Source organism: Pseudochaenichthys georgianus, chromosome 12, assembly GCF_902827115.2.
Source record: "Pseudochaenichthys georgianus chromosome 12, fPseGeo1.2, whole genome shotgun sequence".
NCBI lineage: Eukaryota > Metazoa > Chordata > Actinopteri > Perciformes > Channichthyidae > Pseudochaenichthys > Pseudochaenichthys georgianus.
The window spans coordinates 11,284,062-11,302,486 of record NC_047514.1 but is presented as its reverse complement, the minus strand read 5'-3'; the positions used below and the strand labels follow the sequence as shown (position 1 = coordinate 11,302,486).

Sequence of the window (18,425 nt, the reverse complement as noted above, 5' to 3'; positions counted from 1 at the left end):
AGCGGCGGAGGAAATGCCACAATGTCAATGGGGGTACATGAGCCAACCACCTTAGGTACAAAGGCAGGGTTGGGCTTTAGCAACACTCTCGTTTGCCCCGGGGCAAACTGAGTGCATGAAGGATGTACAGAGAGCGCATGAATGTCACTGACTCGCTTGGCAGATGCCAGAGACAGTAACAGCACTGTCTTCAGTGACAGGTGTTTCATGTCAGCTTCTTCCAGGGGTTCAAATGGAGGTCGAGTGAGCCCATCTAAAACCACTGCCAAGTCCCATAAGGGCACCAGTGACCTGGAAACAGGGAGGAGCCTGCGAGCCCCTTTCATAAAACGGCAGACCAAAGGATGTTGGCTAGCCGTCTTTCCCTCAAAGCCCACATGGCATGCAGCAATAGCAGCCAGGTACATTTTGATCATAGAGAAAGCTCTGTGTTTATCAATCAAGTCCTGTAGAAATGATAGAATCACCCCGACAGGACATTGAAAAGAGATGTGTCCTTTTTGAAGGCACCACTCCTCAAACACCCTCCACTTACAGTCATAGAGAGACCTGGTGGAGGAAGCTCTCGCACTCTGAATAGTGTTTATCACCTTCTGAGGGAGCCCCACTGTATTCAGATTGTACCACTCACGGGCCAGGCCCATAGTGCCAAGCGCTCTGGGTGTGGGTGAAAGATCGCCACGGCAACACACTCTCACTCCCTAAGCGTCCAATAGCGACGTTTGGTCAGTGTCCGTGGCGTCCAATTGTGACGCTCCTAGGCTCCTTCAGCGTCATAAAGGGACGCAAATACCTTTCAACTGATTGCAATGTATTCCTATCTGCGTCGGGATTTGACGCTCATGGAAGCACGGCATTCGTTTATGTCGGCTGCCCTTAAAGGTAATGTGAGCGTCCATTCCCAGGAGTAAAGGATGGCAGAAGACACTACACTACCCAGAATCCCCAGCTATCGTTTGGACTACACCATGTGCTCTTGACAAACCCCGTGATAGTCCTCAAGCTCTGTGATTGGAGAGTGTGCTCCGAGGGTTAAGCCGATTCTCGAACAGCACTTGAAATGGGATGGAACCACGGCAGACTGTCCAAAACTGGATTTGAACGGGTCCACCGCGTCCCCCCTCCCCCACCCCGTCCCCAGAACTACACATGCTGGCTATTCTGTTTCGCAACATGTTCTCTATGGCACGTCTCAACTGGAAGTTGTAGTTTTAAAAGACGTTTTCGTATTTCCCATAATAAGAAGTTGCCAGTATTAAACTGTGTACATCCCTGGAGGTTTAGGGGACAGGAAACACTCAAATTTAAAACAAATAATTAATAAATGGTGCCCATTATGGGCAGTATTAATATATATACCCACATGCCAGCTAAGGTCAGAAGAGCTTTATTTAACAGCTGGTCTTATGTGTGTGACCCCTGTGATAACATTACATTACATTAATTGATAAGCCTGAAACATGCACTTGTCAAGGTTCAGAGGCACATTTTGCAAATATGGCAGTAGCCATCGATCAGCTTAAGATAAGATATACTTTATTGATCCAAAGTTGGAACATTTGCGTTACATCAGCATGTGTAACAGTTAAATATGCAGTTGTGTTTATTTGAAAATCATTTAGTATAATCACATAAATTCTGTGTTTTATATTCAACAATTCTGTGTTCTTTATTTATTGATTGTTCAATACCTGACAAGGCCGGAGATGAAATATCTACATACATCTCATAAGAGTATAATACATTATGTAAATCAGTACAGTAAAATAAGTGCTTCAACATAGTTAACATTGCTGGAGGTATGCACACATATTGATAGATGTCTTGTAATGCACTATTGAGGAACCTGCAACCCAAGTTTTTCATTCAGTGCAGAACTACACCACAGTTGTGTAGGCCTATATGATATGTCAATAAACCTTAGAAAATCTTGAAATCTTGAAAGGGATGTGCAAAATAGTCATTACATACAGTCTTTAATTAACAATTAGTAGAGAATAACGAGTAATGAATATACTTTATAGGGATCGTATTAATATCTAATAATAAAAATATTGAAATTCAATAACATGCTTTAACCACCAGGTGTCCCTTTATATCAGCTGTGCACCTTTATGGTGTAAATACAGCCTATCTACCAACTGGATCAAATATAAAAGTGAGCCGAATTAGTGTTGATACTGCAAGGAGACGTATTGTGTGAAAAGAAATGTAAGATGTTGTTTAATGGCCGATATATTTATGATCCACGTCACGTTATCAATTCCTCATGTTTGTCTTCTCATCAGGGCTCTATAAATACAGAACTACGGCAGATATGTAATATGTAATGCAGCCGAACCGTGTATTACAATGCCGTTATGTGATGACTTTCAAAGAGAAAAGCAAGCACACTCGGAATAAGGTATTATTATTATTTTGGTCTGTTTCCGGTATTTGTTAATGACGATGTGCTCTGAGATGTGAGCCTGGAATTGCACAGGGGGGAAATAACGTATCTTTAGATGCGGATTTTGTTAAACTAATATGGCTGTGGACCAACACTATACATTGACGGGGAAGGCGGTAGCAATAAAGATAACACCATTAAACAGTTACACAACATAACAGAAATAATATCGATAGCAGCGTCCCTAGCAACCACCTTGGTAACAATGAAAACGTCGCGATTTCCTGAAGTAATCTTCGTAATAACTAGCAAACTAAAGATCATGTACATCCACTGCACACATAATCTGAAATAACAACTCATATTTCTCGCATCAAATGACATCAAAACGCATTTTAATGGCCAAACTAACTTTAAAATAGGCATTTTACACCCAGAATAAAACGAATTTCGGCCATGTTTTCTTTTTCTGCAGGGAGAAATTTGAAGATCACGTGACATAGACGCCAGCCATCGGAATGAATGGTGAAAAAAACGGGGTTTGTCAAACAGAGCACATGGTGTAGGCCAAATGATAGCTGGGGATTCTGGGTAGTGTAGTGTCTTCTGCCATCCTTTACTCAGAAAACATATTTGTTTCTCCGAATCGAAGGGGAAAAATACAAAAGCATTGCACACAATTTAAACCAATCAATGTTGTGTAATTAACAAGGATAATCTGGTGTTTTTTAGTCGATGAGTAGTGCAGATATCACTGTAAAATCAATCGACAGTAAGAGGAGTACTTACTTCCGGGTGTAAAATTCTCCGTTATCCAATGGGAATGGACGCTCACATTGCCTTTAAGGGCAGCCGGCATAAACGAATGCCGTGCTTCCATGAGCGTCAAATCCCGACGCAGATGGGCATACATTGCAATCAGTTGAAAGCTATTTGCGTCCCTTTATGACGCTGAAGGAGCCTAGGAGCGTCACAATTGGACGCCACGGAAACCAAACGTCGCTATTGGACGCTTAGGGAGTGAGAGTGTGTTGGCCACGGCTGCCCGCACAGCAGCTGATATATCTCCGCCAGCCAGTATATTGCAGGCCAGTGCGGAGCTATCAGGATAAGTGTGTGGCGTTGTTCTCTCACTCTGGCCAGAGTTGGGGGTATCAGAGCCAGGGGTGGGAACGTGTACAGAAGGACCGGAGGCCAAACGTGCGCGAGCGCGTCCACGCCTAACGGTGCGTTCAAATCGCACATTGAAAAGAACAGCTGACATTGAGCATTTTCTTTTGATGCGAACAGATCTACCGCGGCTCGGCCGTAACGCACCCACAGCTGACTCACAATCCTTGGATGTAGAGTCCAGTCTGCATATAGTGGTGCTGGTGCACCTCTGGACAGCAGATCCACCCCGAGGTTCATCACTCCTGGTACGTGCGTCACTCTCAGAGAGAGGAGACGTCCGCAGCTCCATAAGATCAGTTTGCGTGCCAGCATGTGTAACTGGAGAGAACGCAATCCCCCTTGGCGGTTTATATACAATATTGTGGTCGTGTTGTCTGTCCTCATGAGGACATGATGTCCTCTGAGAAAAGGCAGAAAGCGTTTTAGGGTGAGGAACAACGCTAAAAGCTTACAGTCTGGGCTGGAGACAACATGCTCTTTTCTGTGTTTATTACGAAACCCAGGTCGAGCAGGTGTTTTACGAGGACATTCGTCTGCGTAATAGCCTCTTGCTCCGACTGTGCGAGAAGGAGCCAATCGTCCAGATGCCAGGCGAATTCCCTGTTGTCTCAACGGGGCTATCGCGGCTTCCGTACACCGTACAAACACTCGCGGGCTGAGAGACAGACCGAAGGGAAGTACTCTGTACTCGTAACAGACACACTGAAAGGCGAACCTCAGATATTTCCTGTGTGGGTAATATACTGGGATGTGGAAATACGCATCTTTCAGGTCGACTGATGTGAACCAGTCGTTTTGGCGCACGAGACGCAACAGAGATGTGTGAGTGAGCATTCTGAATTTGTATCTTTTGAGATATTTGTTCAGAGCTCTCAAATCTAGTATAGGCCGAATTCCGTTCCCTCCCCGTTTGGGAACGAGGAAATACTTGGAATAAAAGCCGCTCTGACTCTGTTCGGCGGGTATTATCGATATAGCCTTCTTTTCTAGTAGCGAGAAAATGTCTTGCTCTAGAATATAGACGACAGACTGTTTATTGTTTTTATTGTTTTTCTTTTCATTTTTATTGACTGCGCCCTTGGCTTCAAGCCTGGAAACGACAGTGGAAAATGATTTATTTTGAAACAACAATGATGACATGTGTTTGTGTGACTTAAACAGGCAGCGGAACTTGCTGTCTTTGATGTTAAGTCCATTTCCCTGATGGCGCGAACTTGAGGATGACGTTATGGCATCACTCGAGGTGGCGGGAAGATAGGGGCATGGTGGCACTCTGAAAACACATGAGCATCCAACACTGGAACGTGCTCTGGAGCTGGGGAACAGGGAACTTCCAGCTCCTTCATTGAGGAGAGGAGAGGAGGCTGTCAGGCCGCCCGCTTCTTCTTCCTCGCCTGGTGGCTGAAAACCTGGGTCGGCTGCGCCTGAGCGGCAGCTGCCGGAACCGGAGATTTTCTTGGCCAGCTCCCTCTTGCCTCTTGCCTCGTGCCTGGGCTGGGGACCCGGGACGGGTCTCTGCTGCTTCGGTATTTTGAACGGACGTGAGACAGCTTGGGTGAAGGCCTGCCGCGGGACCATTGGAGATGGCGGCTAGACCCTTCGGGGGAGACAGAGCTGGAGAGCCTCGTCTCCCTTCCTTTTTGACTCGCACCTCAGCTGCATTGAAGCTAGAGCGGAGCCAAATATGCCCTCGGGAACAATAGGCATTTCCAGAACATCCTCTTTTTCCCGGTCTGGAAGGTTGGTCAGGTTGAGCCACCTGGCTCTCTCCTGTACCACCATCATTCCCAGCGCTTTGCCCGTGGCTTGGACTGCGCAGCGCTGCACACGGAGGCAAATGTTCGTGATCACTGCGATCTTGTCCCACACGGCAGGCTCAGGTCTGCTCGACATGTCCTCGCAAAGCTCCGCCTGGTAGGCGGTCAGCAGCGAGGAGACGTTGAGAGCCCTGGCAGACAAAGCTGCGGCTTTATAGTCCCGTTCGGTCATCGCTGACTGGAACCGGTCTGCCTTTGTCGGTAGCATGGGGTTCCTGCTTGGTGTCGAAGCCAGCCTCGGTTGGAGGTGGGCTGCCACCAGCGGTTCCATGGGCGGCATGCGGAGCAGGCCGAGCCTCTCCATACCGTCACAGTCCAGGGAGGAGGCACCCTGGATTGGGGCCTTGTTGCTGAAGGGACGGTCTCTCCACGAGACCGCCACCTCGTCCAGCATCTCCGGAAAGACTGGAAGGAGCTGCCTCTTCGTCCTCGCTGCTTGGGGCAAGTTCATCCCCTCATAGCAGGATCTGGAGGTCTCCTTGGCCACTTCAGGCCATGGGATGTCCAGCCTGGACGCAGCGCGTTGACACACGGCCTGCAAGTCCATGCTTAGGACGGGCGAAGCTGGTGTGCTCTCGCCCGAGGGAGCGGACATCGCTCCCGGCTTTGCAGCCTGAGCCGATGAAACGAAGATGTCATCCCCATCCGAGTCAGACAGGAGGAACTCAGAGGTATCCTCTTCGTCATCCATGTAGTCCAACTCCAGGACATCCTCCGCGGGTGGAACCATGGTGAGGTCCAATTGGGAGCCCCAGCTTGACACAGCGCGGGGCTCCGCTCTCGCGGCTCTTGTCGCCACCGGGTCCCAGCCTGAAACGGCGTGGGGCTCCGGTTCAGCGGCTGTCGCTGTTGTTGAGCCCCAGTCTGACACAGCGCGGGGCTCAATCTCTGCGGTGGACGCCACCATGTCTTGATTGCCGGACGGCGAATCAGCGGACATGAGGGGGTCCTGTCCCGACAAGCTAGTTTGGCGTGCTAACCGTCGGCGGAGGCTCCTCATGGTGAAGCAGGTACAATGCCCGCACGAGCCGGGGTTATCGATAGCCTCCCGGGCGTGTTCCAGCCTGAGACAGGACGAGCAGACCTGGTGTGAGTCTGTGCCTGAAATCTTAAACCCGCAGCCGCATAGCCGAGCCTCCGAGTCCCTGACTCCTCTGGTGTGAGGGAGAGAAGGGTCCATCTTCGATCGCCGGGGTGTCGGCGTGGAGTGGAAACGCTAGTAACAGGTACGTTACTGAGAAAAAATCCAACCTTGCCGTTAGTCCGAAAGGAAAAAAATAGATTTGATTCTTTAAAGAATATTAACTGGTGTGTTAATACCTTTTTTATCTCTGTCTTCTCTGGTGTGAGAGAGAAAAGAGAACGTCCTCTTTACCGTGGTATCGGTGTGGAGGGAAGAACAAACTAGCAACAGGTATGTTACTAGCTTGAAGAAAAAATCAAACCTTACCGTTATTTCGACAGAAAGAACGGCGAGGCAGATTACAATATTAACTGGTGTGTTAATATTGCTCAGTCTTCTTGCAAAGCAAAAAAGTAACCGGCAAGTGCCCGTCGACCGAATGTTAGCTTTGGGTTCAGTCTGTGGACCGTTAAGCTAGCCCGGTTACTGATAAATCGAGATGTGCTCTGAAGCGAGAAGAGGTGTTTGAATGACGCTGCGTCGTAGCACAAGCTACTTAAAGGGTGGGTGGATTCCCTGACGTTGACGTCAAGATCACCAGCCAATCAGGATTGGCGTAATGAGATTGATGCTTCTGTTTGCATACGCGTTGAGGCGCATCCCATAGTGAGAAATCGAACGGAGTGTTATGAATGAGAACCTAGGTAGCTTTGCCTGCTACTGTATTTTGTATTGATGTATTCCACAAATTAATTTCTATCTAGCCGAATCCATTTTTGTAAAACAGAAAACATAAAGAGTTTAAACGGGTGGATGGATGGCTCGAAATCCACCAGACTTTTACCCAAGAGACCTCTGTTGAAGTCTTGTATGAAAGCAGAATGTATTTATTTCTCAAATAACTTTTGTACTAAGTTACGGCAATTCCGTAGTTAGTTACTTATTCCTACCACATCTTTCCAATTTTTATAATATTTTTAACCCAAAACAGTCTTTTTCTAAATATAATGAGGTTGTTTTCAGTGAAGATGGAAGTTTATGTTGTAAATATGTTTTATTAATGTAACAATGGGAAAATTACATTTATTGCTCAACATTTTTAGCAAAAGGCACAAAAAACTAGGAATACATTTTTGTAAACAGCCATTTTATGATGATCCATTGCACTACTAAGTGAGCGCCCACATCTAGAAAAAAATTAAGTGCAGCGTTATGCCTGTCATTTAAATTCCTTGCACAGAGAGAAGTGATGGAACGTCCTTACAGTACAGTCAATGTACATCATCAAAGTCATTTGCTATCAATCACTTAACTCACACAGCTAATGACATCAGCTAATGCCATTAGCTAAATAAGAGTGAACAAAACCTCGCCATCCATATTAGTCACTCTCAATGCCTGCCACTGTTTATGATATAATGAAACAGCCATCTTTTCCAAAGTGCTCTGTCTGTATCCCGGAGATAACACTACGAAAGTCTACTTCTGTTTGTATCAAATTATATGAAATGATTAAATCCTTGGAGGTATAATATGTTCGTATTTTAATATTGGATGCTCAATGCGTTTTCCAAAAGACATAAGGTCTACAAGGTGGATTTATTTTAAAGGATTTATTAGCAGGAGGCCAAGATGTGCTTCAAATCCAATGAATCCATTAAAAGTGATTCATTTCCAAAAAAGGCGTGTAAAAAAAACCTAAGAAGAGCTGCTTTTCTGGGTCATCATAACTCATATACTTTAAGCCCATGATAGAGTTTAATTCATTTTCCCATTACAGATTCACTCAGGATTTAAGGAGAGTGCAATAAACAACTCTAATTATATTCCTTATACTGTATATCATCAACTACTGACTTGTTTTCTCCATCTCCGTGTTCAATACTGTATTTCCACGGTTGCCATGGTAAGGCTTTTTACATGAACTTCCTGCTGTCAGGGGAGAAAGCATTTCAACCCAACCCTGTCACCTAGAAATTATATTGATGCACTACTAATTGCAGCAAGAGCATTTTGACAGAAAGATAATATAAAGCTGTCCTTTTCAAATTAACATGACGAGTACATGTTATAATTGAACGCCAAGACTGAAACAGCTCCTATATTTTGATTATGCACGTTTAAGAGAATTATTTATTTATTTTGTATTGTAAAAGTATTACACAGCACATATTTACCCAAGCAACATTGGCAGTGAATATATTTCAGTAAGAAATACCTATAAAATGTACTTGGCAAAACATTGTTATGTATAACTATAAACCCATCTGTACTTGTGGACCTTGAAAAACAAAAAAAAACCTCTCCTATAATTTGACAAACATTACACTGAGTAAATAGCTGAATCACAACTCATGGTGAGCTACTGATTTTTTTCAAACGTTCCCCCGTCTGTTTACTTTTGATTTTGAAGCAGCACATATCAATATATTTATATTGACAATGGATCAAATAACTGTCTGCCCTGAGCAATGCGCTGCTCATAGTGAAAAACAGTCAAAAATGGATCCCTCAGTATTGATATGTTCTTCAGAGCGGTCTAGGTTTTTTTCCCCAAGAGTTTTTATGCTCTGCTTTTCAATGTCCAGCCTTATCGTCCTCAATTTGTTGCAGCAGTATCAGGCAACTGATTCAATACCACAAAATACACATGGCAGGCTTCCCCGCACATGGCTTTCTAAAACCCAGATATTTCATCCGGCGATGGTGGAGACCAAAACAGAGCTAAAATGGGAGGGAATATTGGATTTCTATTCACAAGGTTGACAGTCAAATATGTCTAAATGAATGATTATGTTTGGTTACATTGGGATAAGCTCAGGCTTTATTGTGTTCCAGGGCTATATGTTTGACCTATGTACTGAATAGATTGAACTATAATGAAATTCATCATAGAGGTATAATTCAACACTGTAACTCAGTGATTACATGAGAAGCTGCCCCTATACTAACAAGGCTGTCATGTCCTCATAGAACTACAAGTGGGTCTGTTAAATAATTAAACCTAATTAAATTGACTTTATTACAGACTACAGAATAGGGTTGCTTTTTAAAGCACCAGAAAATTGGTCACATTTTTACTCGACGCTGTTTCATTACATGACCTTTTACTAACAATTCATATGATTTTGTGTTTGGTTGTTATGACACATATAGTATGACATAAGGCTCCCTGGTTCAGCTTTTCCTCCACTGCTCTCGGATAAAATAAAATAGAGTGTAATCCCATAATACAACATTTCATGCAGTGTTAGTACATTTTGTGCACTGGGTTTGGAAAATTATTATTATTATATGTGTGTTTTTCTAGAGGGCTCTTGCTTTTATGAACAAAATGTGTTCTTTCAAGTGTGATAAACTTTGACTTTGCCTTTGTACTTTATTCTGTTTTGGGAACAACCCACGGTGTTTAAGAGACTTAATTTTGGCTTCCCTGTCGTGGCCTCAAGTGACATATCCAAGTTCTCGTTTTATGGTAATAGTTATTACAGCTTCTACTGTAATAACTATTACTTATTCTATAGGCCTTATTCTACTTATTCTATAGGCCTCTCCTTTTACTTTGAGCAGAATTTGCTGCCCAGAAGTACAGAGCCAGCCCTTCTCCCCTGAATGAAAGCAGAAGATGCTCACAGCCAACAAGTATATCCCATGAGACTTTGCTCTCCAAGCAAGTTTTGATTTCAGAGCCTTAATGTGTATTCCTCTCCACTAACATTGGCATATTTTAAGTTTCATCTTTTTTCTACTGTTAAACAATTGCTGTAAAAACTGAGGTATAACAGTTCAAAGAATGACCTCGGTCGTGTAAAATCCCCCGCAGCCTCAAAGGGTTTTCAGATGCCAGTCAAGGCTGCACTGGTTATTCAGAATATTTGTTTGTTATCTGTTCTTTTTTAATACAGATCTGACCTGTTACCAGATTGAAGCTTTGAATTTACTTCCGTCCCAGTTCATTCATGGTGATTTTGAAAACGATTCAAATGGAAAATGTTACTTTGAAAGATGGGGCAAGCATTTTAAATGAATTGTCTGTCAAGTGAAAGAAAATTAATCAGAATAACAAACATTGCAAACTGAATTGGCTTTCAACAAGATAGCCGTTAATAAAGCTGAAGTGGTTAGAATCACCCCAGAAACAGTATAAATGTTCCAGTTTCTGAAGACATGGTCCAACAGTGACACAAACTCGATGACAAACTAGGGATAAAGAAGACTTTTGCTGTGTATATTAGCAAAACACTCCTTTTTTCCGTCTCTGTTTCTCCATATTTTATGTATAATAACTGAAGTCTCGACTATTCAGGAGTATGTTGCTCCAGTTTCTCAGCATCTTTTTCTCCATTGGAAATTGTACCATTAAATAACCCAGTATCCTAGAAACGATGTTCTTACACCTCACAATTTGCCAACACTCAGTTCTGATGCAGGAGGAGCCCTTTATGTTGAGAGGCAGAAAGTGTGGGTGTGCAGGTCGGGATGCTTGATAAACGTGTAGCGTTTTGACTTCCCATCCTCTAAATAAATCCTAACCACAATCTTTCCTTAAGATTGATCAAGTGATTTAGCTCCCTAACCTTTGAATAACACATAATTGGACATTCTGCAGATTGGAAAAAAAGTGCACTATAGGGTTTATTAACAATAGGGTTTAATAAACAATGGTTGTATTAGAGTACTTTGCCATCTACATCACTCTGACAAAGTAATTCAACTCTGGGGCTAAGACTCCTAAACGCTGATCATACAGTACATATTAAATTACCAGTTGTTCTCGAATGCCTCGGGCTACGGTGATTTTGGTTTTGTGTGTGTCTGGGTGTGTGTGAGAGGGAAACCAAGAGAGCTATTATTAAATTAAGGCTAAATGAGTTTTGGTTTTGGAACTTTTCAACTATCCTCCCCATGCAATGCGCTCTTGCTGGGTGCCCACACATACAGGTGAAGCAGGTGAACTTTGAGTAGGAATCCTCCCACTCTTGTTAAGCACAGCGCCCCGTATCCCTGGCATTCAACTCACATTACCAGGTGAGTAAAACTATTCAATGTACAGACAATATACATTCCCAAAGATATTGAAGTGACTGTTATTTTGTATAAATTGATTATTGTGCTTTTATCTTAATGTGCATATGTATAAATGTGTCTGTTGATTGTGTAGGATAGGATATACATATTTTATACATATTTTTATATATATTTTTATTTTTGTATTTGGGATTGTGGGAAACGGTATTTCGATCTCTCTGTCTGTACACACAAACTGAAAGATTGACAATAAAGTTGACTTTGACTTTTGACATTTTGGGTTGCCATATTCTGAGCCCAAACTAATGTGAATGATCCGTTTGGTTGGTGCAGTGTTAATAAATTCATTACGTTTTCCAATTCTGAAACTTTTACAAGTTCGGCTCACTGTGAAATAGTTCCTGGGCAGTTGTTCACCCCTGAAACTTTGTTTCTATATGACTAAGAGATGACAATCCTCCAATCTGTAATGTAATAAAAAATGCATCCCATCCTATAGCATACCAGGCTATATGGAGTATGTCCAAATGTCCTGATGGCCAGTCTGACAGAACGTGTGTGTGTAGGTATCCTCTACAGTATGTGCCTGTCAGTGAGCCTTTCAAAAAGACAACCTAGAACCTCTCGGTGAAAGCAATCAGATGGCTGGAGAGTTATAATATCCTCTGAGGGGTTGCCCCCCCGGGGGGTTGACTGACAGGATGGAATATTTTTGTATTCCTCTGCAATTTCACCTGTAAAGATTAAGTGGCTGACTATATAACCAGTGCTATATGGATCCATCTTTTTCCAACCTGTGTACTTCGCCTAGTAAAAAGACACACTCACCTGATATTTTTGTAATCCCGATTCATATTTTAAGGAATTATTCCAATAAACTATATTCACCCCATATTTCCGCCTATTGCTTGTACAAATCTAGTAGGTTGGGGCCAGTATTTACCCTGTTTTTACTTCCCAAATTAACACTGGAGTAACACATTCACTCTTTTACATTATGAAATAGGTAGATGGTTGATAAAAACACAAATTAGATAAGAAGACTACGTCAGAGAAGAAAGCTTTAGGACAAAGACTGGCAACAAAAAGAAACTGCTTGCATGTCTCTGTAAAGGTTAAATAAATGTCCCACCTGCACATCTACAGCTCACTAATTAAGAGATTGTTTCTTGATAGTTTAATTCATTAAAATCCAAAGATCAATCTTGGTGTTACGTTCAATTTAACCCTCTCTTTTGATCCACACATACAATATCACCAAGATCACCTTCTTCCTCCTACGCAACATACTGTAGCTTGAATAAGATTTTTTTTTTTTAAATCTGCTGTTGATGCAGAGATCATAATTCACGCCTTTGAATCATCCAGACTGAATTATTTGTATGTTTTGGCTCTGATGCCTACTGTGTTCTGGTACTACAAATCTTCAATGCCTGAGAATGCTGCGAGACTCCAAACTAAAACTAGGAACTTTAACCACATTACATCTGCTTTTAGCTTTCCTATACTGGTTTCCTGACCATTTCAAATCAGACTTTAAGGGGCTTGAGTTGACTTACAAAATTGTAAATGGGCGAGCCCCTTCTTTCCTGAATTTCCTTATATCTTATACTCTAAAATTAGGACTCTCTTCTCTCAGAGTACAGGGTTCCTGTCTGTCCCCAGAGTGAATAACACCTTTTTTCCTATTATTCTCCTTTCTTATTGAATAGTCTTCCAAAGAAAATCTGAATTCTGTTGTGGCCTTTTAAACATCTCTTTGCTTTAACTTTCAATTACTTCCCTATTCTTTCATTATCCAGCTGGCAGGTCAGTCTCAGTCTCAATGTATTATTTAAGCCAGTTAGTTAGAGTCCTTGTTTGTTATGAGAATAATATTAACTTCCTGAAAGCCACCGTGTCCCACAAGCATAGCTGTGCAGCTCTCACTCACTCACTGTCTCCATTCCCTCTCCCTCTATCCTTCTTTAAACTCGTGCTTCTCCGTGCTGGACCAGCCAGAGAAGAGACTCTCTCTGTCTGTGTTTCATTCCACTTATCAGATCTGGATCTCCATCCTCCTGGATATTCATCTTCTTTCAGCCTCTCTGTCTCTTTCTCTCTGTCAGGTTCACATACCATGGCCAGAGTCATTAACCGTTTGCTGTTCTCTTGTGGGAGGCCTCACTGCACTCAGAGTGTTTGTGAGCTTTTGTCTGAACCTTCATGCTTGGAAGGTCGCAGACACACTCATGTTCATGTTCATGTTCGAGTTCTATGCATCCTTTTGGTCATGTGGATTGACTGTATTCTATTACATTGGTACTATTCTGAACACAAGATCAGTTGCATGGCTGTCTATCCTGGGAGAAGGATACATCCTCAGTTCCTTTCCTAAAGGGTTTCTCCATTTCTGACCTGTTAAATCGTTTTTGTTGGGGGGTAGGGTTTTTCTTCAACCAAAGTGAGTGTCTAATGCCCCTTTCACACCAACGCGGTTCCCGTTCTAGCTCCGTGCTTGCGCTCTTCTGGTTCGGAACCGGTTTTTATTTTCAGCCCCCGTTCTGTTCACACCGCCCAGAGCCCGACTGGTGCTGCCGCGACTGCGTCATGACGTCACCGTTTACGTCGCTGATTTTCTCCCCAACGGCGCTCACAACAACAACAATGGGGGAGTGCCGTGGTTCATTGTTTATTAATGTGTTTCAGCGGCATTTACCGAGTGCTGCCCGCTGTTTGGAATCACAACGCTGTTATGAAAGTTTCTTTGGTATAAAATGGGTGATGTTAGCATAGCAAACGAAGCTAAACTGACTATCTTGACTTGTTGCTATCCTATTGTGGCATAAGCCGTTTTCTACAGGCACATTTGACCTTTTCATTATGATTCTACTTGTGATAGTCCGACAGCACAACCTGTGCAGCCCATGTATTGATTCCATCCGATAGCTGCTATAATACAAAACAAAATGTCTGCCTGCTCTCCACAATGATCAATAACAGCGAACGGATAGTCAAAGTAAGGTTCAAATAAACAGAATCGCAAGAAGCCTGGTTAGTGTTACCTGACTTTATAAAGTGTGTGGTTGCGTTCTAGTCACTTTGCTCAGTGCTACTGCTTGTTACAACTTGTATTTGCCGTAGGCCACTCGCCATAAACTGTTGCTCAGGTTGATCCCGCCTCTGCCCCTGCCCCCGCCTCCGACTCCGATGTAAGCGGTTCTTGCTTCTAGACCGACAATTCCTTGGAGCTTGGTAAGAACTGGTTTTCGGGGAAAAGAGACGGCTCTGCTGCGGTGTGAACAGGAAAAAACAGTGCTTATCAGGCTCTAGCTCCGAACCGGCCCTGGAACCACGTTGGTGTGAAAGGGGCATAAAAGGACAAAGGGGGTTGATTGCTGTACAGATTGTCAACCCCCTAAAGGAAATGAGTGATTTGTCATATTGGCCTGTAAAAATAAAATTGACTTCACTTGGCCAGCCTCAATGGGGGGTTATGTGTGGGACCATTCCATGGTTTGGTGCATTGAACACAGTGTTGTCACCCAAAGGTTGTCAGGTTAACTGCAAAAAATCTTGAATGTGGCTTTTCTCCTGGTTATTATAAAGTTATAACAGTTTATTTGTTCCTTGTGCAAATATTTTTGCTTCCCCAACCACTTCTGCAAATCAAAGCTTTAGATAATATGGCTGAAATGTTTGTTTTCAATCCGTCATTTAATCTGACTGCTATTGATGCTAATGGACCATGGTTTAGAGAGGCTGCCTAAATCTCCCAGATCTCAACGATAGCATTTCAAAAAGATATGGGACCATAGACAAATGGAAGAATGGACACATCTACACAAATAAATAAATTGTTTACACTAAATGCACACAGTATAGCGAAATGATAAGATGTTTTGCAATTGCCTTTGATTGGCAGGTAAACAGCAAGGGATAAACACCTATTTTTCAAACATATGCATTTTTCTGTGATTGCAGGTCTGCGCAAGCCCACGCAACTTGCAAAATCATACATAACATCCAAACATCACTCTCAGAGGCAAGTATTTACACAGAAACACCCAAGAATGTGTACATACGGGTACACACACTCAAAAACGCACATATACATATAATTCACCCACATGTCACGGGTGATTTATTTTGGACCCCTTACTCCCCTTTTTGTTAACTGCCGCCTTGCTAAGCCAAGCCCTGTCCGTTTCCCCAAAGTGGGTATTTTATTCAAATGTATGTGTGTGGTGTTTTTAGATATTTTGTATAGTTATAAATAAAACTGTATTCTGACCCTTAAAACTGTCTCTGCCCGTGGTGTAAAACGAACCTGATTGTCCTTAGCAGTATTAGACCTAGTCTTTATAATTTCCTGCGGGCGAAACTCCCCCAGGTGGCGTTGTCCGCAACCGACTTTGAACACCTATACCCTCACCACTCCGCCACACAAACACACAATTTTTTTCAAAGTACAGCACTGCTAAAAACGTGCACAAATATGCACTATTTTAGTGCATATTTTTCTGGGTTGTGTTTGCAGCCTGTTGTTTCTGGTGCTCCGCAGTGCCATACTCTCTCTCTCTCTCTCTCTCTCTCTCTCTCTCTCTCTCTCTCTCTCTCTCTCTCTCTCTCTCTCTCACACACACACACACGCGCACACGCACACGCACGCACACACACACACACACACACACACACACACACACACACACACACTGCATCCCATTAAAGTGCAGCTACAACACCCCAAAAACCACACACTCCGCAGGCAACTGTCACAGTTCATTCATGTTAATATTAAAGTCATTTTGTATTCTGCCACAGCAGCTTACAGCTAATTATATGTCTCGTAAAGACATTTGCATTTCATAAAATATTCCACACTGAATAAAATCACTCTATAAAAGGTCGATGCATTTACAGTGGCTCTTATTATGTGACCATTACCACTAATTTCCATAATTCATGTTCGGGCTGTATGAACAGAAGCGCTCGTTGACATTAGCTAAGGTTTCTCTGGGGTCTTACCTGTGCAAAGGAAGAGGAGCGCGGTGATTCCCACGCACAGAAACAGTCCCATGCCTCGCCTTGGACCCATGTTTATTCGAGGGAGGGGGGGGGAGATGCCGCTGGATAACTCCTTCAGCAGAAAGCCGCACAACTTTGCACGTAATTTATCCTCTGTGAGCAGTTCTCCATTTAAAAAAAAAACAGCTGTATTCCGTGCGACACCACCTGTCATCACAGAAACGAACGCACGGTCAATATCTTTCACTACAAACACATTGATATAGATTTTCACATACTAAATCAACTTATCACATGGCTCTTTCTTGCATTGTTCGCACTGTGCATGATTGAACTGTTAATTTGTGAGGATAAAACAGGTGCCTTCGGGTGCGTAAAACAAACCGTCTGTCACCAGTCTCACCCTACAGCACCCAGGATGTTTAACAATTTAAAAAAAAAAAAAGCACGTGAACATATCAAGGATTGTATAATTCGTGCCTCTGTATCTCGGCTTTTGCACACTGGTTAACCACTAAGCTACAACAAGCAACATTAACATCTTTAAATGGAAATAAGAGTTACATTGATGGCGTTTTCTTACCATTTCTCTTATTGCACAGGATACGGCGCCGCTGTCTCATCCAATACTGACATTAAAAACACACCCGTCTCTTCTTATCAGGCTGCAATCATTTCATCAATGATAAGAGCAAAAAAAGTCCTCTAAAATCATAGTTTTCCCAAGAGCTCTCATGACACGCGCGGCTTGTGGTTTTCTTCTTCTTCTTCTTCTTCTTTTTCATAGAGTGCTGGATTGACATCGATCCAAATCATCTGGCAACTGACATGTAAACACATCCGATATCTGACAAAATAGTCCCCCCAACTTTCCTCGCAATTCACTGGCGGTGTGGTGAAGCTGATCCAGGATCTGTTGCCGCTCTGCGCCCTGTGGCTGTGGACACGGAGAGGGCTGGTGCAGAAACTGGGGGGGGGGGGGGGGGGACGTGACGCCCGCAGACCCTCTGGCAAATTAGAGGGTCTGCGGGCGTCACGTCAGCAAGTATTGTGCCACTTAAGTCCCGGTGATATCACATGGGGATTTCAAATTGTATCCAAGTCTCAAACATGTTAGGAAAAAAAAGTTGATGGGAAATTAGAAAGGGGATGTACACCGCATGTGTAAATATATTTTTGGTTGGACTTGGTTTGGTTACTCTACACATAGATATTTCGTAATTTAAACACTGCAGATTTGCATCTTTAGTATAGGTAAAGTCGTATACAGCATGAATTTAAACTGCATTATTTTTAGACACAGAGCCTAAACATAAAGGCAATTTTGATAAATGGAGCTTCCTGTTACATCCACAATAGTGTACAACCTAATATGCAATCTGAATGTTGTGACATATAAGGAAGTTTCATGATTAACTGGCACCCTTATCAGTTTTAAGTGGTTATCAAAACAGCGAAAATTACATTTTTATTTCACCACTCCCATAACCCAGGCTGGAGGGATCGTGTCCAGTCCAGGGATGAGAGGAGAGGAGCTGTGCAACCTGTTGTGCCATGGGTCCATCATGAGAACCAACAGTGCCATCTATGGGGCGCCTCTGACTGCAAGCTGCTGCCCTCAGTGAGCTCTATGAGTCACGGCTCAGACATGAGGAAGTACTGCAGAAATATAGTCTGCTTCAGAACATCTGGGGGCTGAACAAGGCTGATTTATGTAAAAAAATGCTTGTGGCTTCATTAAGACTTAATGATAATACTATTATCTACTGCTTGAGTAGAACTGTAAAAAATGGTTATCACCACATAATTTGAAGTCATTACAAAATAGGTCACATTGTCTCTCTGTCACTTCTCACATTTACAACACTTTCTCCAATAAAATCCTTTT

The 18,425-nt window shown here is 43.0% G+C and overlaps 1 protein-coding gene across 1 annotated transcript in view; it reads right to left on the bottom strand.

Annotated features, from left to right (window-relative positions):
• LOC117456552 (transmembrane protein 132C-like) overlaps positions 1–17,461 on the bottom strand; it is a 163,238-nt gene extending 145,777 nt beyond the window's left edge. The window contains exons 1-2 of the mRNA XM_071204977.1: positions 17,121–17,461; positions 16,538–16,744 (exon numbers count right to left, since the gene is read on the bottom strand). Of these exons, the coding sequence (XP_071061078.1) occupies positions 16,538–16,744; positions 17,121–17,160 (247 nt within the window). The 5' untranslated portion in view covers positions 17,161–17,461. The remainder of the gene's footprint in view (positions 1–16,537; positions 16,745–17,120) is intronic.
• Between the last annotated feature and the right edge of the window lie 964 nt (positions 17,462–18,425).